This window comes from Microtus pennsylvanicus, chromosome 10, assembly GCF_037038515.1.
Source record: "Microtus pennsylvanicus isolate mMicPen1 chromosome 10, mMicPen1.hap1, whole genome shotgun sequence".
Taxonomy (NCBI): domain Eukaryota; kingdom Metazoa; phylum Chordata; class Mammalia; order Rodentia; family Cricetidae; genus Microtus; species Microtus pennsylvanicus.
The window spans coordinates 53,425,134-53,447,053 of record NC_134588.1 but is presented as its reverse complement, the minus strand read 5'-3'; the positions used below and the strand labels follow the sequence as shown (position 1 = coordinate 53,447,053).

Sequence of the window (21,920 nt, the reverse complement as noted above, 5' to 3'; positions counted from 1 at the left end):
GCTAAAAGAACAATGCAGCTTTGCAGATGGAATGTTATCCAGATAGAAATGAGAGTTTTTCCCTTTGAGCCAACAGCTGGTACCATGTTGTAGACTGATTTGAATGCTACTAAAGGGCAGCCTAGTGCTTTAGATAGATTAGCCTAAAAGGACTTTATGGGCTGATTGAGAGAGGGAAAATTTAAAGATGTGATGATATATTAGCTGTTGAAATTCTCTAGGTGTTAAGTGTAAATAATATTCTGAACTGCGCAATAGTTCAATCAAGAGATACATCCCCCGTGACCTGAATGGTGGTCTAATGAAAACAAATTGTGTTTATATTGTGAACTTCTTAACATTTATCTAATTAACATGCAAAAATGTTTTGATATCAACAACTGAAACCTTTAAACACAATATTGAGGTTTTGCTTGTAGTAATAAACTCAGTAAAACCACAGAACCAGAAAAGTTCATAGGATGAATCCTTCTTTTAGTTTCCCAAGCCACTGAATCAAGTCAGATAGCACATAACACACTTAACATAGGAGTAATAAGTGAAATTTCTTTATTTTTTTTCCAGTTTTCATAGCAATTGTATATTCTTAACCTTTATTAAAAATTCAGACCTTTAATCCCAGCACTTGGGAGGCAGAGGCAGGTGGATCTCTGTGAGTTCGAGGCCAACCTGGTCTACAAGAGCTAGAGCTAGTTCCAGGACAGACCCTAAAGATACAACAAAATCTTGTAAAAAAAATCAGACTTTTAAAGTCCCTTTTTAGTTTTTTGCATCTGTTAAGGAGAAATTACCTAAAAATGGCTCGAGTGGCATGAAAATCAAAAGCAAATGTGTATAATAGTTAAAGCCATATGGATGTGTTTTAAATGTGGCAAAGAATTTGCCATATATTTTCTTGCCCCCAAATTTCAAAGGACTTTTATATACCACAATGCAGAGGTACATTAAATAGGAATTTTCTAATTCTTAACTAAGCCTGTCAGCTTCAAGCTGTTTTACTAAGAAAAGGCTAACATGTCAATAATAAACTTAAGGTGTACATGAGTGTGTTTGCATGCACACATGAACTGTGTATATTATGTATAGTGGAGATTAAGTCTAGGGCCTTGTATATGTTCAGTACATGTTCTCCCACTGAGTTATACTCCTGGACTAAAACTTGATTTTTTTTTTGTTGTTGTTGTTTTCGAGATAATGTTTCTCTGTAGCTTTGGAGCCTGTCCTGGAACTAGCTCTTGTAGACCAGGCTGGCATCGAACTCACAGAGATCTGCCTGCCTCTGCCACCCAAATTCTGGGATTAAAGGCATGCGCCACCACCGCCTGGCAAACCTGATATTTTTTTTAAACATATTTAATATAATTTACTTTTGTCAGATTTTGAACTTATTAATAATTATGTGACCTGTTTCTTATTAAAATAATGACTTATTTTTTAAAAGGTACATTAGGACTTGGTAGATGGCTCAATAGCTAAAGCAATTATTACCTAAGTATGAGGGCCTGAATTTGAATCCTTAGAACCCATGTAAAGCCAGGTGCCATAGTGTATATCTGTAATATAGTACTCCTATGATGAAATGGGAAGCAGGGATAGAAGAGTGTCCTGATGATTATGGGCCAGCTGTCCCTGTTTGAACACTGGTGAGGAACCAAGAGACCCTCTTGCAAACAAGGTGTAAAGTGAAGCACAACACCCAAGGTTGCCTCTGACCTTTATACCATTGTCATGGTTCGTGTGTGTGTGCCTTCATATGAATGTGCACATAGATATCATACGCATGCATCATATGTATACATATGCACACATCTACATACAGAGAGTTTTAAAAAGTGATGGGACATTTAAATGCATCAGTCTTTTTATCTTTACACATGTAAAATTAACTATTTTCTGGGTCTAGGGATTGAACCACTGCCTCATGCATGCTATGCAGCTGCTTTGTCATTAAGTTATATCAGAGACCTCCCTCTCCTGCACCTCTCTCTTTTTTAAATTACTTCTAGCTTGAAATAGAAGGCATAATAAGAAAACTCCAAACAATTCTGTTTTAAGATATATATATATATATATATATATATATATATAAAATCATTCTCATTGTGTCTTTTGTAGTTTTCAAATTGCAGATTTTTGCTGTGAAATTTTGTAAGTCATTGATTTTTCACATAATAAGCAATATATGCTGTTTGCTTTTCTTACTTATTTGTCTGCTTTTCATGTACTGCTTTTCAGTACTCATTTACCAACTGCCTATTAAAGTCTGAGGCACCAGGAAAATAAAATTGACCATGGCTTACTTGAAGGTGGCAAACAAAAGGGTTATCTAAGCATGAATCCCAGTTAATTAACTGGCACAGTGAAGTTCAGAGAACTAAATGGTTAGCAGGGTAAAAGGGAGAAGAAACAGCCATACTGTGTCTCCTCAGAAATGGAAATGAAGACCTATGGGGAAACTTTGAATTGAGGTTTGGACTCGTTTTAAATGTAGAATGACAGCTCTGTCGGGCATATAGTTCCTAGATAACAGTTTTTGCACATTTTCTGGTGGGTTACATAGATACTTGTTAAAACTACAGATTGCTTGCAAGTGCTGTAGAGATTTTGGGAGTACAAATCTAAGTAGGATCTGTGAAGCAGCTTCTCACATAATACTGATAGTCAAAATCGGTTGCCATCTGCTTTAGTAAAGATCCAGACGAGGAGAGTTAGTTGTTGATATCAGAGACAATCATGTCACTTCCTCAGGAGAGCTTTAAGAGGGTTGAAACCTGAACTGAGGATGGAAACACCCTGTAAGATGAGGAGTGAGAAAAGAACAAAGAACTACAAAGTGATAGAATTTTTCCTGGAGGTAGAATGTATACTTATCTAAGCCTTTGAGTGATAGCCTGAATTTCTGGATCCACACAGAAAAAAAAAATGTTGAATTAAAAAGTGTAGGGTAGGAGCGGTAGTTCAGTTTGTGCGAGTGCTGATGTTCCTCTGGAGGATCTGGGTTCCGTTCTTAGACCTCCATGACAACACTAACAGCCATCTATAACTCCAGAGTACTCTGGATCTCTGGTGCACAGACATACATGCAGGATACACATAAAATATATAGATAACTCCTTTTTATGTATGTTTCTCTTGTGATTTGGCTTTATCACAAAAGAGTTTATCCTCTTTTTCTATCTCTTCTCTTTCCAAAAGTGAAAGAGTTAAAGCTCTGAAGACCTTGTAATTGACTGTCTTGGGTGGGAAGAATGAAAAAGTACATTATATAGAAAGAAATGTGAAACATTAACTAGAATTTAGGACAGCAAAAAGGGATCCTACTGTATGTGATTAGGATATTTAGCTAGCTGAAGTGGGCTTTATGATTGGTGATGAGAACTCATATAGTCTCTTAGGAACAAAACTGTTTATTCTTACATAGTCCTATTTCATTTAGTATTATCATAATTTGTACATTTTCTAGTCCTAGATAGGTAACAACTTATGTCGATGGAAATGTACTGTCATAAAAAGAAACCCTGTCTCGAAAAATCCAAAAAGAAAAAGAAAGAAAAGGGATAAAATGGGAATTATATAAGTTGATTTGGTATAAAAATTAATTGCCTGTTTTAAAACCCATATTCTAGGATACAGGACTGGTTGACTCTAATGTAGTTTTCACATATATACAGTCTGTCATTTAGCTCTTTTTGCATGCAGAAACTGAACTGTTCAGGTTTTTTTTTTAGATAAGGAAGTCTAGAATACATTGACTTTGTTTTGATATTCTAGGTGATCCGTTATACAAGTGAATTAGCAAGATCATTTCAATAATTACAAGGTCTGCTTTTCAATTTGTGTATTTCAATTCATTAATAAGGTGTAGGTGTTTCCTTAAACAAATGATCAAATTGTTCACAGTAGTTGCATTATATATAATCTCTGAAGATCTATGTTAAAAGCTCTGTGTGTGTGTGTGTCGCTGTGTATGTGTGTGTGTTTGTGTGTGTGCATGCACTTGTGCTATAATGATGTCCAAAACCAATGCCCATGACCCCATTGGGCCCATCTGATTGTTTCAATGTATCAGTGTGTGGTATACATATGTACAATGATGTCTGAAAGAAATGTCCATGACCCTAGTGAGCCCATCTAGGTTTGGAAATGTGTCAGTATATCACGTTGTGTTTGCATTTGCAGTTATGTATGGAGACCAGGGATGTTGGTTTCTTCAATTGTTCTAAATTTTATTTTATTTTTTTTGTTCCATGGTCTCTCACTGAACATGGAGCTGACAAGTTGGTTAGACTATCTGATCAATGAGTCTCTGAGACCTGTCTTTCTATAGAGTACCTGGTATGATGGGTACTAGGGGTCCAAATTCAAGTCCTCATGTTACACAGCTGCCATTTCCCCAGTACCCAGATTTTTTTTAAGTTACTTGAAATAAAATCAAATGAAACTTTTATTTTGAATAATATCTTGTTGTAGAGAGGAAAAGGTTGTAGTGATATCTTTGAACTTAGCAGATTTGTCTGTGAGAATGCCACGAGTTCTCCAGATTTGTTGATTTTGCTGGGCATGGTGGACCACAGTGGTCAACTAAGCACTTGGGAAGCCGAGGAAGGATTGTGTGAGAGAGATCAGCCCAAGCTATGTAACAATTTTGACTTTAAGAAGAAAAATATTGGGTGATTTTTGAGTCTAACCAACTGCAGAGTTAGAGTCCACACCAAATTACCTTGACCTAACATCAGAGGTAAATGCAAGAGGTTACAAAAACTCCCATCTGGTTTATAATTCACTAGAGGCAACCATGTCTCAGAGAAAGCAGAAATGGTCACAGTTAAAAGTTTTCACATGTAAATGATCCAGAATAAATCTAGTCAAGGGCAGCATATAAAGGCAGCATCCAGGAAAAGCCCCTCAAGTCTTCTTCCACTGGAATTATGGATATTTATTTCCTGACACAAATGTATGACAATATACATGAACTATTGTTAGCTAAGGAAGCCATCCCAATATGCTGAGCTGAGTTTTTATTGGGTTTAAGTTACATGCAGCCAATGTGACTTTCCTTAGTCTTTACACTACAACTACATTACTCAAAGCCTTCATTCATCCTTGGTCACATTATGACCAAGGCCATCCATGATATTGTATGAGCTTAGTAATCACTTCTAAATATCCAATGTCAAAAGCCTGTTCTTTTTGGGGATAATATTCTTTATTCACCACCCACCTACAGTTCTCAAATAGTGAAAGTACACAAGACCAAATTGAAAGAGTGGTTCCTAAAATATAAGTCAGATGAAATAACTCTTTATTACCTACTAGATTAAATTAAAATGTTTTTATTCCAGATCACCTTTATATGCTGTCTATCTACTCAATATCTTCTTTTATGTATTCCCTTCTTAGCTAATTAGAATCTTATCTCCTGAGGTTACCAACTGCTCTTCGGCTTTGGAGCCTCTGTGACACCATTGTTGCTGTTAGTGTCACAGACTTTCTATTTTGAACCCATCTATCTATCTGTAGTGCCTATGACAACCTTCCTGTATCTCATGTAAAGGCCACTATGCCACCTGAATACTTTTGGAGCCACATTTTCCATTGATCTCCTACAGTTATCATCACCTATATGAATTATTTATCTGTTAGCATATCTTTCCTTCTGTCATGATTATTCCTCACTCGTCTTTGTGGGTAGATGTTAAGCCTCTTGCTATTCAGAAACCATAGGTCTCATAACTTTTTAATTAATAATTAATAAATAATTAATAAGGTAGTATTGTAGTACCTTATTGCACAGTAGCACATGTTAAGTAAAATTTTAAATGGTAAATTTCATAGGTATATGTATAACTAGGAGTATTCAAACATATAAATTGAAGCATTTTGTAAAATCATCTAAATTATATTTTAGAAGTTTTTGAGATAGTATTGATCAATAAAAGTGTAATAAATTTTGTTTTAAGATATTTTGCAAACAAAATGGCCACAGAATGTTTTGAAGTATGCCATCAGTATGAGTATTTGGGCATCTGTACTGGCCTGCCCTTGGTGTTCTGACAGGATATGACCTATACCATAGCCACTAAGAGCACCTTCTGTGCACATTTATTATGTTCCTTTTTGAAATGGCCTTGCCCATCGCCCATCTTTTTCTCTTTCTCTCTCTGTTCTCTCTCTGTTTGTCTGTCCATCCCTCTGCTTCTTTGCCTGTCTCCCTGTCTGTCTTCTCACCTACTTGGCTGGCCTCCAATTCATAGAGATCTGTCTGCCTTTCCCTCCCTGAGTGCTGGGATTAAAAGTGTGTTTCACTCCACCTAGCTGCCTTTAGTTCTCACAGTTCCCAATTCCCCTGAGAAATTTCTTTTCATTTTCTGGCATATGTATATATTGCCTTTCTGTCAGGCTTTTAGACATTAAGAAGCATGTGTGTGTTGTTTATAGCAGGAAACTTATTTATTTATTTTAAATATATTTATTTATTTATTTATTTATTTATTTATTTATTTATGTGTATGAGTGTCCTTTATTCACACACAGCAGAAGAGGTAATCAAATCTCATTACAAATGGTTGTGAATCACCATGTGGTTGCTGAGAATTGAACTCAGGACCTCTGGAACAGAAGCCAGTGCTCTTAACCGTTGAGCCATCTCTCCAACCCCAGCTTATTTATATAATATAACGGTTTAATTTTAACTTTTGTTTTGGTCAAGACTCCTCTCCATATTCAAGAGATAAAATTGGCAGTGATTCAACATTTCACTACTGTTTGTTGCTCATGGTATTTTGCAACGCATTTAAAACTAGAATACACTTTAAACGTCCACGTTTTATCTTTGACTGATTTTGGCTAGCATCAAGGCAGATAAATGAGACCCACCACTGTAAACCCATCTGCTTTCAGGGACACATCAGTTTGTGATGTTTTACCATCCAACATAGAACTGAAGGAAGATCCCTGTGGGGTAAGAATAGAAGACACATCCTAAGGTCAAAACATTTTTAGCTGTGAATCATTTATCTTCCTGCTGTTTGTGGCTAGCAGTAGTTCACCCTGACATTTTTAATATCTCTGAAAGATTGGAAAGATGCTCATCAAGTTGGATTGATTTTGTGATAGAAAAGAAGTGACACCACACCTTATACTTTAGGGGATGATAATAGGGACTGATAAGAAAAGGTTCTGTCCCTTCATCTAGTAACTGATGGAAGCAGATGCAGAGATCACAGCTAAGCACTGGGCTGAATTCCTGGTGTCCAATCATAGAGAAGGAAGAGCCATATTATGAGCAAAGGGACCAAGACCATGATAGGGAAACCCACAAAAACAACTGACCCAAGTAGGTGGGAACACACTGGCTTCCAACTGACAGCTGAGTAACTAGGCCTTCTGAATGTGGGTGACAGTTGTGTGGCTTGGGCAGTTTGTGGGGCCACTAGAAGTGGGACTGGTATTTATCCCTAATGCATGAACTGGCTTTTTGGAGCTCATTTACTATGGAGGGTTACCTTGTTCAGCCTAGATCCGGAGGTGGGGGGCGGGGGGCTTAATCCTGCCTCAAATGATGTGATAGACTTTGTTGACTCCCCATGGGAAGCAAGCCTCACCCTCTCTGAGGAGTGGATCGGGATATGGGAGTGTGATTGGGAGAAGGTGGGGGTAGCGAGAGGATGGGAAGGAGAGGGAACTGGGATTGATCTGTAAAATAAAATAGTTTTAAAAATAAAAAATATAAAAAAGGAAATGGTTCTGTCATAGTGCTAGGAATATGAAAATAAAAAGGTGTTGTCAGGTGTTTCGATATGGAAATAGTCACCCTCACTGTAATGCCGTTTTAGTTCTTAGCATCTCAAAAATTGTTTCATAAAAAAAATAATAGACTGTGCTTCTTTAACGCTTGTCTTTCTAACGTTTCTTGACACTTGAGACAAATGAGTGATGATTCTCATCTGGTAGGGATTGTGAGAATTACAAGAGTGCCAGGTATATAGGTGACACTGGATGAATATCTCATGCAATATTTTTGGTAGGAGACTTCAATTTGAATGTGCTTTCTGATAAAACAATCTCTTTATCATGTTTGGTTGGTGTTAAACTTGTTTTCAACTAATTGTGTGTCACTTCTGTTGGATCATTTACTAGACATTGTTGCATTTTTTTGAGAAGAAATTCAATCTAAGGACTAAAAAATTTGGAAAAGAGTAAAAATTGAAAGGTAGGATTCCATTTCTATATGGTGATAGAGTTAGGCATGCAGAATAAAAATGAACCTTTCAGACTTGGTTACCAATTTTTCTTGCCTTGTTGTCCCAAGAAAACTTGGGGTATAAGACAACCTAACAAGGCAGTAGAAAGGATCCCCTTTAGGATTTTGACTGTAGGTAAAGTTCTTGGTGATGTTCCGCAGGAAAGCATTCAATAATTGCAGTGCCATTTGTCATCTTCATAACAGTGACTTCATCTCTCCTGTTCTTTTGAATCTGATTTCTAAAGTAATGGTAGAAATGGCTACTGCCTTGGAAAATTTGCCACAGCTTTACCATCTTTCTCATCCTCCTTCTTAGTTTATTTGCCTATAGTTTTCTTTGTTGGGCGGTTATATAAAACCTGAAGCCAATAATTTTCCACTCTGATTTTGTCAGAAGGTTAATAGAAACAGTGATAATTTAGGACTTGAATGTGTGAAAAGTATTTCAGAGTAGAGTATGTGTAGATTAATATATCGTATATAAATTTCAGAGAATTGGCTTCATAATCATGGTGTTTATGTTACTCAAAGATAGTCATTTATTTTATTTAAGTATGGAAGGTCTGTAGAATTTCTGAAGTATATACTCATCAAAAATGTATACAGTTAAATATAGCATGCTCAATTTATAACAGGCAAAATATTACTTGCATTATTTCACTTTAAACAGTACTATATATTTGATGTTAGCCTATTTCACAGATAGAGAAACTGATATTCCATAAGAGTAAATAATTCATTTCAAATTCTACTGATATTGTGAGAAAAACAGAAGGATTATTAGAGTCTGACTGCTGAACCACCACAGTGAATTCTGAAGAGCAGAATGGGCACTATATCTCCTGAGAAGTAAATTATGGGTCAGGTTGGGAGTCTGGACAGTGGTGAAGCAGGAGCCCATGGAAGGATGATTTCTTCTTCTCACAGTGGAAATCATTGCTGTGTCTTAGACGAGTTCTGCTCTGAGGACTTTCAAGAAAATACCTCAGATCAGTTTCTGCTGTGCTAGGAGAGGTTTTAGAAATATATAAATAGCTGCTTTTAAACTGAGCTCCTTTGCACACATTTATATGGTAAGTTTTTGATCCTTCTTCAGATGGGGGATTCCTCAAAAGAGAGAAGAAGCAGTATGACGCTATAAGACGGGTAAAGTAACTATACTTGGCAGCACTAAATTGAGTATTTGAAAATAACCGATAGAGAAGGTGTTCGTTTATTTGTTTGTTTGTTTGTTTGTTTTTTCTGTGTATTTTTCACATCATGTATCTTAATCCCATTTACTTACACACACACACACACACACACGATTGTAATGGGCTTGCTAAGTACCTTTTTTTGAACATTGCACATTACCTTAGCCTGTCTATTCTTATAACAAAATACCTAAGCCTGGGTAATTTTTAGCACCCCAGATGGGCCCTCATGTTTGTAAAAGCATGTGTGAAGAGGTAAAGATGACTTAGAACAAGAAAGTTGAGTCAGGATGATCTATTACTTCCTTTTTCAAACAATTTTCTCACAACACTTAGCCTGACATCCACAAGAACTACAGTAATTCTTTTCAAGGACAGTGCTCCACCCACTGAAGTAACTATCATACACTAGGGCCCGGGTTTAAATGTTTCACCATCTCCTACCTATTACCCCCAAATTAGAACGAAACTTTCAGTGTGATGTACTAAAACCCCATCCAAATTATAGCACATTATACTTGAGTCTGTATTTATATATCATTTCAAATTAGATGCAGTTAAAATAGTGATCACAGAAGAGTAGTTGTCCATTCAAGGCCCTATATTGGATGAACTTTTAAAAAAATGGAAAAGGAAAAGTGTTGATTTTATTTTTCCTTATTTTTGACTATTGGTTTATAAATAAGGCAGATCAAGAATGCATAGACAAAATTATGCTTGGTGTTATGCAGATATACTTTTAAGAAATTTTTGACCAATTTCACTCCTCTGAACCAGACTATTTGGTACCATGTAAACTTAAAATGATGATGCGTGTATAAGCAGTTTCTAGGGAAGATGGATCTACTGATTTTCCCCATAAATATCCTGTAAAATCCAAAGAGTTGTCCTGTGGGCCACTGGGTACTTGTTTGTGCCTGAGGTTGTTCACCCATGGAGGTGTCATTCTGTTCATCTTGTTTCCTGTAGGTTACAAGTGCAATGTAAAGAGAAGCCTCCATCAGTAAAACTTGGGAAGTGACCATTCCTGTCTCTGTGCTTATCGGGTTTTCATATTCAGAATGCCACATGCTAAACAAGTGCTCCACCACTGAGATACAAATCCTTAGCTCTGTAATATAATTTTTATATATTAAAATTTGTCCTACCCTTTTCCAGACCTCTTCCAAGTCTTCACTGTGTTTGAAAATTGACTGCCTTGTCAAGTGTCAATTTTTTATGAATGTATTCTCTTTACTTAGGCTATTTAAAACTTGCTTTAATGATGCTGGTTCCATCTCCTTGTAGCTGAGAAGTACACAAGGAGCAGGCAGCAGAACAGTCCAGTTAAGCCAGGCCCTTCTCTTGCTGCCTTTCTCACTTCAGCTGCTACTTCATGCTGGGTGGTAATTAGATCATATGTCATGTAGAGAAAGAAGAGAAGCAAAATGATAAGTTCCAAATCTGCTAGTGCACATCTGATAAGGCAGTCCAGAGGACATTCTTATGGCTTACAGGAGTGGAACACTGAAGCTGAATAAACATGGAACTTCAATGTTTTAAATAGCCTAAGTAAAGAGAATACATTCATAAAAAATTGACACTTGACAAGGCAGTCAATTTTCAAACACAGTGAAGTTCATTTATCATATTGTACATGATTAAAAAGTATAAAATACATTATTTAACAAATGTAAAGAAATATGTGCTCTATTATTATTTGAAGTACATATCTCTATGGCAGCTCTAGAGTGAGAATATCTGTATCAAATCTGAAAGTACAAGTAGGCATGGTAATCCATACTTATTTTTTTTTACATTATGTAGTTATTTTAACTTTTAAAGTGGAATAGGAAATTTAAAGCAATAAAATTAATTCTGAAGGAAATTGCTTTGTACTTGAGATAGTTAGGAAGGAAAGTCCCCCAAAAATAAAAGATTCTAAGGTCATGCAAATGGAACACTAACAAATAATCTTTCAAAATTCACTTAAGATGCAGCGCTTCTGAGGCCTGGCTACTGCCTGGTGCCAGTGGGAGAAGGAACACACTGTTTATAATGCTAGAATAAATGATTCCCAAGACTTCATTTTCCCCTCAGTATACATACCTTAAAACATACTCTGTTTGCAATAGAATTTTCCTCTCTACTTATTTCACTGAAATTGCTTCTATTGGCTTGAATGGATAACCATACACAATATACTTGTTAAAAATAAATCTTAAAAGTCTATCCATTTCCATGTTTTTTGGGGCGGTGTTTGATATATTCTCATCAATATGATGCAAATCTTAATGTAAAGGCACAGGTGAAACAAAAAATAAGTGTACATTCAATTCAAAGCATAGTTTGTAATGATTACTGTGTAACAATCTTTTTTATTGATTTTTATTGAGCTCTACATTTTTCTCTGCTCTCCTCCCTGCCTCCCCCCTCTCCCCTTCAGTCCTCCCCCAGATCCCCATGCTCCCAGTTTACTTGGAAAATTTTGACTTTTTATACTTCCCATGTAGATTAGATCTATGTAAGTCTCTCTTAGTGTGCTCATAGTTGTCTTGGTTCTCTGGGATTCTGGTTTGTAGACTGGATTTCTTTGATTTATGTTTAAAAACTACTTATGAGTGAGTACATGTGATAATTGTTTTTCTGTGTCTGGGTTACCTCACTCAAAATAATGTTTTCTAGGTCCATCAATTTTCCTGCAAAATTCAAGATGTCTTTATTTTTTCTGCTGTGTAGTACTCCACATACTTATAATTTCAGTACTCTGAAGATGGAGGCAGGAGAATCCAGTTCAGTTAACCTTGACATCGTGAATACCTGTCCTAAATACAACCCAAAAGACGAAACAAAGTTTAAAATGAATACATGACCTAGCTGTTGAACTTTTGGTAATTTATCCTTGAAAACACACACACACACACACACACACACACACACAGAGAGAGAGAGAGAGAGAGAGAGAGAGAGAGAGAGACAGAGACAGAGACAGAGACAGAGACAGAGACAGAGAGACAGACAACAGACAGACAGACAGACAGAGAGAGATGCATAGGTACACACATGTAGGGGGCTGAAGAGATGACTTATGGTTAAAAAGAGTTGCATTCTGGAGGACCTGACTGAGTTCAGTTCCCAACACTCATGTCTTATGGCTCACAACCAACTGTAACTCCAGTTTAAGAGGTTCTACTGCTTTCGTTTGCCCTATGTGAACACCTTCACACATGTGACATAATTTCATAAAAATACACACACAAACAGAAAAAATAATAAATTAGAAATCTTTAAAACAAAGCACACACATACAAAAGTGTTCTTTATGAAATCGAAAAAAAGAGAATGTTAATTGGCTAATAGAGTATATCTGAGAACAGATGTATTTTCTTCTTTTTAAAAATTGATTTGGAGTGAAAGAGCTTTGGATGAAAGAATCAGGAGATGTCTTCCTAGGAAACAGGCGACTTCGCAGAACACAGCCCCTCCTCACCCTCTGCAAACCTAACCAAGTGACTTGTACTCTTCCTGATCCAAGAGTTGAGGTAAACAGAGGCCTCTCAAATATGCTCATCTCGAGTTTTGCATTGTATCCCGTTTTCTTCCCTAACTGGTCAACAGATCATCTGGAACTGGGAAGAATATGCCATTAGAAGTTGTGGAGCAGAATCAGGTCAACCAGCCAATGAAGGAAATGAAAACATCCACAGGGCTAAGGGGAAAGACAAACTGATCTGGCAAGGTGCAGCGTTGGAGACCACCTGGGGGCAGATCTTATTGAGAAAGCAAAATCGTTAGGAGCATTGGTACCACTTACCACCTTCCCCTGATCAGGGTCATAGAACTGCTCCAATAGCTGGATGCTGGTGCTCTTGCCACAGCCGCTGCTTCCAACAAAAGCCAGTGTCTGCTCTGGATCCACAGACACTGAGAGACCATTCAGAACTTGGGTGTCTGGTCGTGAAGGATATGTAAATTTGCAGTCAATAAAATCAATCTTCCCTTAAAAAAATTGATTCTGTCTTGATAAAGAACAGTGTGTAATTCATATCAGTAAGTGAAAAAATCATGCGGTTTGTCTCTGAAAATATACAAATTTCTTCTTTCAGTCTTCTTATATAAACATACATAAACACCTATACATACACAGACCTGTGTATGGACATGTGAAAGGACAAAATTGGTGGTGGCACTTAAGTAAAGGAATGAACTGTGTTAGAAGGAAAGAGGGTTTTGTTCTGTTTTGTTTTCATTGTATTTTATGTGGGCACACATGTATATATACGTGTGTGGGTATTGCATGCCGTGGCATGCATGTAGAGTTTAGAGTTTAGTTCTTTTCTACCAACATATAGTCCTGGAGACCAAGTTCAGGTCATCAGATTTGGTTACAATAGCCTTTACTTCCTGTCTCTCCGTGATGACTTTTTTTATTTTAGTTTTTTGTTCTTTTGAATGACTAGTTTTTTAGGTATGCTTTTTATATCCTTTAAATTTTAATGTATATGTTATTTTACATAATTGAAAAGAAATTTTTACATGAATAGTCAACTCTGGTTTTTGTTTTCCTGTTTAGGACTCTGCACAGGAGAGTGTAATTACTCGAGATATCCATCGTACATTTCCCGCTCATGATTACTTCAAAGACACTGGAGGAGATGGACAGGAATCTCTCTATAAGATCTGCAAGGTAGGGCTCTGCTCTCATGTTTTCTTATTTGTTGATCAGGGCTTTTTTTTAAAGGGACCTATCATAGAGATTGTTATATTTTGTAACTCTCCTGGTGCTTTCTTTGCACTGGGTTCTCTGCTTACACATATACCACCACATCCTTTATGCTGAGCCTGGAAGGTGACCTTCTTGCTTTCTGTTCTGAAAGAGGCACAACACAATCCCAGTTTGGCTCACCCACTAGCAGGAAAAGAACAGAAGGTTCTTTCAGATGAGATAATGTGAGAATTGCCTCCACTTTTTGATGATAGACAAGCATGAGAACTGGTGTGGGCCGCTTGTTGAGTACTGGCAAGTTCCAAAATCTTTTGTGTGGTTTTTACATTTCATTTTGAAATCTTTCATCTTCCTTGTCATTAGTAGACCTAGAAAAAAGCTGCTTCATTGTTTGTAGTTGAAGATTCTGTCAGAGGAGAAGATCCAATAACTTACTGATTTCGTAGGTTAAATCAGAAATACAGAGTGAAGCACGGTGGGCCTACGTTCTGTTTTCACCTGCCATTTACATAGAGACTGTCAGTGCTGATGATGCAGAGAAAAAAATACCATGTTTGATGACCAGTTTAGCCTTTCTAAAGGGTAGCAAAGAGCCAGTAGCTACTCTGAAGTATTTACAAATCCATTTCATTTGGTAGTTGCTGTTGTTTTTTGTTAGCACTCACAGAAATGTCTGCCTGCATTGAAAACCAAGAATAGTTGTTAAAGTTTGGATATTGAAATAGCAGTAGAGTATCTCTCAACAAAATGCTTCTTGCATGTGATGCTTTCCCTTTTTCATATTCTTTTCTTTCCTTCCTTCTCTCTTCTTCCTCCTCCTCTTCCTACTTCTTTTTCTTCCCTCTTTCCTTCCTTCTATCCCTTTTCCTTTTCCTCCCTCCTTCCCTCCCTCCCTCCTTGACTTCTCTTTCTCATTTTTCTCCTCTTCTCCATTCCCTTCTCTCTTCTCTAGCTCTCTGCCTCTCCTGGTCTAGCGATTTCAGAATATTATATACAGATCAGAAAGAGGGCTGTGGATATGCTTCAGTAGTAGAGTGCCTGTCTAGCGCAAACAGGGTTCTGGCATTGACCTTGAGCACCAAATTAAAACAATATAATAAAGTAAATAAATTAATCTATTTTTACATAAGTCTTTCTTTTTGAAACAGAAATATGTAAATAATTCGATTTTTTGTGTAAACTAAGCTCTGCAAAATCTAGTTTAAAAGTCAGATTTTTAAAATTTTAAAATCATCTAGTTTAATAATCATCAAAATGATATATTCATTATATACCAATAAAAAGGTAAAAGTAATTATGACAGTTTTTCTTTACACTTCAAAATTCTGTAAGCAAATTAGCTTCTGGTTCATATAAAAAGTGTAGGAAATTATATAAAGTTTTAAAGTTGATTTAGAAGAATCTAGCTTGTGGCATATGGAGTGGCATTTCCCACTCGCACTTAGTATATTTTCAGCCAGTCATTGGCTTTTCCCTTACTTTTTCTCTGATTATGCTACTTTTTTCATATGAATAAAACATATGGATCTATATTCCTTCAGTTCTATCATACTATTTGGATCCATTGTAGTAAAAATAGTATTTGCTCCATTATATAATATTTAAAAGAGAAATTTCTGATAAATATCTGAACACAAATACATAGGTTCACTGATGAGCACTTGTAATTTCTTGATATCCTTTGCTGTGTTGTTATGATAAATACTCCTGATCCTCTGTAGTATAGTTGTCAGTCCATTTACATACACATTACCTGATAATCTTAGGCTCTCCGTGTATTTTGCCACATAAATCTAAAATGGTAAAGCTCTTCTGAATGAAAAATGTTACAAAATGTGAATCTAAGATACTTAATGAGGAGTAGCATAAACTATATTAAATTTTTGAATATATGGAAGATAAAATTCAAGGGATCAAAAAAGTTATTCATGAATTTAATCTTATTATATACATAAAATAATTTTTCAGTATGTTTTTGGCATAGGTTGACAGAGCTACATCTACGAGAAAATATTGTAGAATCTAAACTTTGTTAGAGTTCTACTGCATACATAGACCACTTAACTTGTGACTGACCTGTGTTTACTTTAATTTGCTGTTGTTTAGTAGTCTGGGCTTATCAGGAAGCCTTAGTTGGTAGTATAGTATAAAATAGTTTTGCATGATTATAGTGTGTGTGTGTGTGTATAATAGTATTTGCTTAACTGGTGTTGGACTAAGTAATTATTTTTAAGCTGCTTTCTCCTTTTTTCTTGCATGTTAAAAAGTCATTTATTTACTCTGTGTATGTGGATATGCTGGAGGGTATGTGTGTACATGTGAAGTTCAGGGAATTACTCATAGGAGTCAAATCTCTTTTTCTACCATGTGAGTCCCAGGGATCAAAGATAGGATGTCAGGCTGCTTGGTGGAAGGTACACTTACCTGCCAAACCTGCTTGCTCGCCTTGATTTGCATATTGAATCCAATGGAAGTTACAGTCCTTTCGTTTTGTAGCTCTCATTCATATCTGTAGAAGCCATTTGTGTAAACTAAAGGCTACTGGGTGAAATTTTTCTCCTTTCATTTTTTTATTCCTAGGATAATATTCAGCAATATGCCTATGAGTCTTCTTTGTGCATATCTTTCTTAGAACTGAGCAAACATTAATGATTCTTTGTTCTTAATAAGTTACTTTTATACTAATCTGAAATGGAGTAATTCCACTACATCTTTGTAAATCCTTCTTTTTTCTTGTCTTAGTCAACTTTTCACCACCTCTAGTTTAGTGAAAAATTAAATAGCCATGGTTCAAATCCTTGTATTGTCTCTGACTTTAAAAGAAAGAATGATTTTACATACGAGAATCAGAGTTATAGGCCTTTTACAAAACAGCAGTGTTCCCTATATAGTTACATGATAGTACTTTCACATTTGCATGGTGTTTGTCCACATATTACCTCATTTCTTTGTGATGATTTCTCATCAGTGGATATTTTCCTCGGATGTAATATGCTTGGCCTTCAAATTGAGCAGACATTACATGTAGTTATTATAAACTTAGGAACCAACTCCAGGTTCAAGAATGTCGTAGTCTGCCGTTGTAGTTGAGAAGTTCTGTGGCCTAATGAACCAAGTACTGGTCTGATTCTTCAGATTGAAGGACACTCCTGAACACTTGTTGGTTTTAATGAACTTGTCAATTCCAGTTTCACCTCTTAAATCTTCTTTCAGAGTAGGAAGAAATTGAGATGATTCAAAGCTTCATCTGTTGTCATAAATTCGCTTGGAGAGAGTTTATTCGAACTCAGAGATTTCTGAAAATGAAAATGTCCCACCACTGCCCACTTTCTTTTCCATTCAGTATCATATTTCCAGAATGCCCTTGAAGGTATATTGACTGTGCTGTTGATCCAGTAGCTATTTTCCAATTACATATGATGTAAATGTGCTTTAAACTGTGAGACAATTTGGTATCATTTAAGCACCAGGCTTTAAGAATCCTGAGTCGGGTTTTGAGCCTTCCATAAAGCAATGACAGGTCTCAGACTGGAAAAGAACAGGTTAAAATTTTCAGAAAAAAAACTCTGGAGTTTTTTCCTCAGGAGAGGTGTGGCCTCCCAAAGACTTTTCTACTTCTGTGATTCTAAATGCTGTTTATATTTTACTCTTTTCAAATATGACTGATAAATACAGAACTTAATAATTAAGCCCTGTGTCAGTTATCTCTCAGTATGTATGCTATTAAGCTTAGTATCAGGAATTTGCCTTGCTTTTTGTGTGGTGTTTGTGTTTGTACCACTACATGGAGTTTGCATAGATTGACTTTTAGACATACATCTCTTTGTAAGACCTAAGATCAGTCAGTCATAATAACCAGTTAAAATATTACTTATTCACAACAGTATAGATTGAAGTGACTTTAATTTGTGTATACTGCTTTTTCTAATGTTTTAATGAACACCAATGCTTTCTGAAAAAGAGACTACTGCTGTGAATTTAATGAGAAAATTTAATGTATTACAAAGGGATCAATACTCTTGCTTATGTGGGTTATAATTTGGTAATAAAAAGTTTTGCAGAAAAACAAATAAATACAACTTCTATTATGTTAAGTACTTTAGATATCAGAACACTATTGGATTTATTTTAAAGGCTAGAGTACTTCAAGTTTTTTTATATTAATAATGAAACATGCAGATTTGAGAAGACAAACAATTCCGAATTTATGAATGAATAATAATACTATTAGCATTGTCTTCTAGACTTAGAGAAGATATTTATCGTTGAGAATTCATTACTTTTCATTGAGTTAATGATATTTTTAATAGAATTTTTGGCTACCTTATTTCTTTTAATTAAATTCTCTTCTTTGGGGTGCCTGAATAAACTTTAATTCAAATAAAAGCATTTATCAAACAGATGATAATCTACTTGGTGTAGCTTCATGACTTAAGGTTGTCATTTTGTGACAGACTTCCTAACAGAAGCAAGGGGAGTAAAGCATGATTAATAAAAATTCAGAGAGAGAAATTGGGGTTCAACCTGAAGATTCAAAAAACAAAACTGTTAGTTAGCCACTGGCTCTTACCTCGATTTCAGTCCGAAATGGCGATCCTGTCTCCAGAAATCCCAGAATGAGACTGTGTCTGAGAGCTGTCTCCTCCCATTTTATAATCCTTTCTAGGGCTGGGATTAAAGGTGTGCACCACCATGATTAAAGGCATGCACCATCCCATTTCTATGACAACTAGTATGGCTACTGGGATTAAAGGTGTATGTTATCATTACCTGGTCTGTAAGGCTAACCAGTGGAGCTGTTTTACTCTACAATCTTCAGGCAGGCTTTATTTATCAAAATACAATGGAAATGCCACTACAAGGGAGAGAAGATTCATTTTAGATCAGAGGTTTCAATCCTGGTTCTATTTCTATGGGCCTGGGGTGAGGCAGCATATTGTGGCCAAACATGCTTGGTTGAGCACAGCAGCTTGCTTTGTTGCAGATTGGATGGCAAGAAGACAGGTAGCAAGTGGTCAGAACAAAATATAGAATGAGGGCAATGATCTACTTTTGTAATGCTTTACATACTAGGGTTTTCATTGCTACCAACTGTGATCTACTTTTGTAATGCTGTACATTCTAGGGTTTTCATTGCTACCAACTCAGAAGTAAGTATTGAATATGTAAGTCTGTGAGGGAACATTCAAACCGCAGTACCACCTTTGTCTTAGCAACCCCTAAGAGTCTCATTCTTGAGCTAACCAGATTCAAAGACATAAGAGCCCTTTGGTTTGGAGGGAGGTGCTCTTGAATCAAAATATACCCAAAGAATTTATTTCAGAATATTTTATTGCAGTTGGGTTCACAGCTTGTATCCAAGCTAGATTCAACCACATATCCTCAATAAGCAAATAATGAGTCAAATTTATAGTGGCACGTAGAAAAAGGAGATTTGTTAAATGTGGCTACGTTGGAAAGAGGTGCAAAGAGATCCAGTGATCCTTCCAAGTCTGTCTTGATGTGAAATTTAAGTAGAAGATCAAGGATGTGAAGGGTGTGGACATCTAATTAGTTCTGGCTGAGGTGCTGTCTTACCACTGACCAAAATATCTTTGTCTGGGATTTAGTTTCATTATATAAGGTATCTGACAAGTCGTTAGGACTATGTGAAGTCTCTTTCTAGGACACTATTTCCTCTTCCAAAAGACTGGAACCTTTTCCTTCTCCTAGTATGAGATTCTTGAGGAAATTTCTGTGTGTGGGGTGGAAGGCATTGTTTCTGTAGTCTGATTGAGAAACAGATGTCTCCTTAAAATATCTGTATTTGTTCCAGGTGGGTTATAAATGGTACCTTGGAGGATTCAGAAACCCCTTGAAGAATTAAGCAGACATTTAAATTCTGTGCAGATCACCTCTCTTCCTCTTGAGTCCTGGTGAATATCTTTGAGTTAGGACATAATTTCTAAGATAGATCTAAATATTGGCTGCTGAGGAGTCCTTTGAACCCCTGGGCCTGCTTGCTTTGTTGGCACATCCTTTAAAGCACTTTATTACATGTTTTCAGTAAATCTTAAGGAAGATACGGTATTCTCAAAGAAAATTAACTTTCCTAAGGAAAATGAATTATTTCAAATCTTCTTAATGTTGAGCAACACAAACACACTAGAAATTCGTGAAACCTTGTGGTTTAGAAAGCACTTCTGAACTCTTCTTATTTGACAGCTGTTGTTATTATAGGGAAAACAGAATTTCCTACATTTCACAAATGATATTCAGAGAGTTAAATGAGTCTGAAAATTATATAGTCACTACATGGCCAAGAGTGACATTAACTCAGTTTAAAATTCTGTAGTATTATTTTGATTATATATGTTTAATGAAAAATACTTATGAAATAACTCCCACATGTTAGGGACTATGCTAGGCACATTTATAAACACCATATTATGCATGTCATCCTGATATTAGGTTAACTAATCCTCAGGAAGTCTGTGTCTTGGCTCTTGTCACCCAGACAGGACATTAGATATCTAGGCTGTTCTAGCTGACTCTAAAACCCATGTTGTTTATAATCCTGAGTGTTTTCTTAGTTTTGTAGGTACAGTATTTAAACAAGTGAATCTTAGCATCATCATCATAAATGAAAGTTGGAAGACTGTAAAATAATACTAAAGTACAAAGAAAAAGTAACCTAGTTGTCTCTGTACATGCAGATGTGTTACCTTTATTTTTAAGTGAATCTTTCAGGTTTATAAAGAATAATTTTTCTATGATTATTCTATGTTTAACCATCATCATTAGAGAAACATTTATTAAACTATAATAAGATATATAACATAATAAAATTATATTATAAAATGCACAAATATTCTGGTTACATAACTCAGTGCACGTTTATTAAGTCTAAACACCTTGAGATAAAGATAGGGAACTTTACCAGCCAGCGCCCAAGAAACCTCTTGTCTAACTCCTTTGATCAATGTCTCCCCGAGAGGTAACCAATATTCTGGACTTTAAAGAATTACTCAAACAACATGAACTTAGATAGTAGTAGTTTGTTACGCTTATCATTGTTTAATGTGTTAACTGTATGAATGTACCATACTATATTATCTATTTTATTATTGGTAGACATTTGAGTTGCTTTCAGTTTCTAGATATTATTAATAATGTTACTGCATACACGTGTATCACAGATGCTTTGATGTGCACACATGCACACATTTTTGTTAACTATATACCAGGGAGCAAATGTCAGAGTCAAAGAGTTTTCATCTTTTTAAGTTAACTTCATACTCCTAAACATATTTTCAAAGGATTTCTATTTAATTTCAAATTAGAGCTATATTTATGTCTAGCATCTGTCAATACTATATCTATATTTAGCACCTATCTATACTTTCTAATCACTGTCTGGTTTAACAACTGTTGGTAAATTCTGAACTTAAAGCATTTTTGTGGTAGTGTTGTAGTATCTCATTTCTGTAACTGAATATAAGCATCTTTACACATGCTACTGTTCATTAGGATATCTTTTATCACAACAAAACATTCTGTTTTTTATTTGTTCAACAGTTGAGTTTTCATTTATAATTTTGTAAGTGTTTTATATGCTCTGGTTTTGGATTTTTAATAATATATATGTTACTAAGTTTTTTGTGTAACTTATTGTTTTGCTATTTTAATGGAACTTTTATTATCAGATATCACTTTTAAGGTGGTCTAATTTATTATCTTTTATGTTTAGTAATTTTGTCTTTTGTTTTTAAGAAATTATAGATAGCCGGGCGGTGGT

General features: G+C 35.7%; 1 protein-coding gene across 4 annotated transcripts in view; it reads left to right on the top strand.

Annotated features, from left to right (window-relative positions):
* Rabgap1l (RAB GTPase activating protein 1 like) overlaps positions 1 to 21,920 on the top strand; it is a 599,727-nt gene that overhangs the window by 317,850 nt on the left and 259,957 nt on the right. For all 4 annotated transcript variants that reach the window (XM_075988370.1, XM_075988369.1, XM_075988371.1 and 1 more), the window contains one exon: positions 13,991 to 14,104. In XM_075988370.1, coding sequence (XP_075844485.1) covers positions 13,991 to 14,104 — 114 coding nt within the window. The remainder of the gene's footprint in view (positions 1 to 13,990; positions 14,105 to 21,920) is intronic.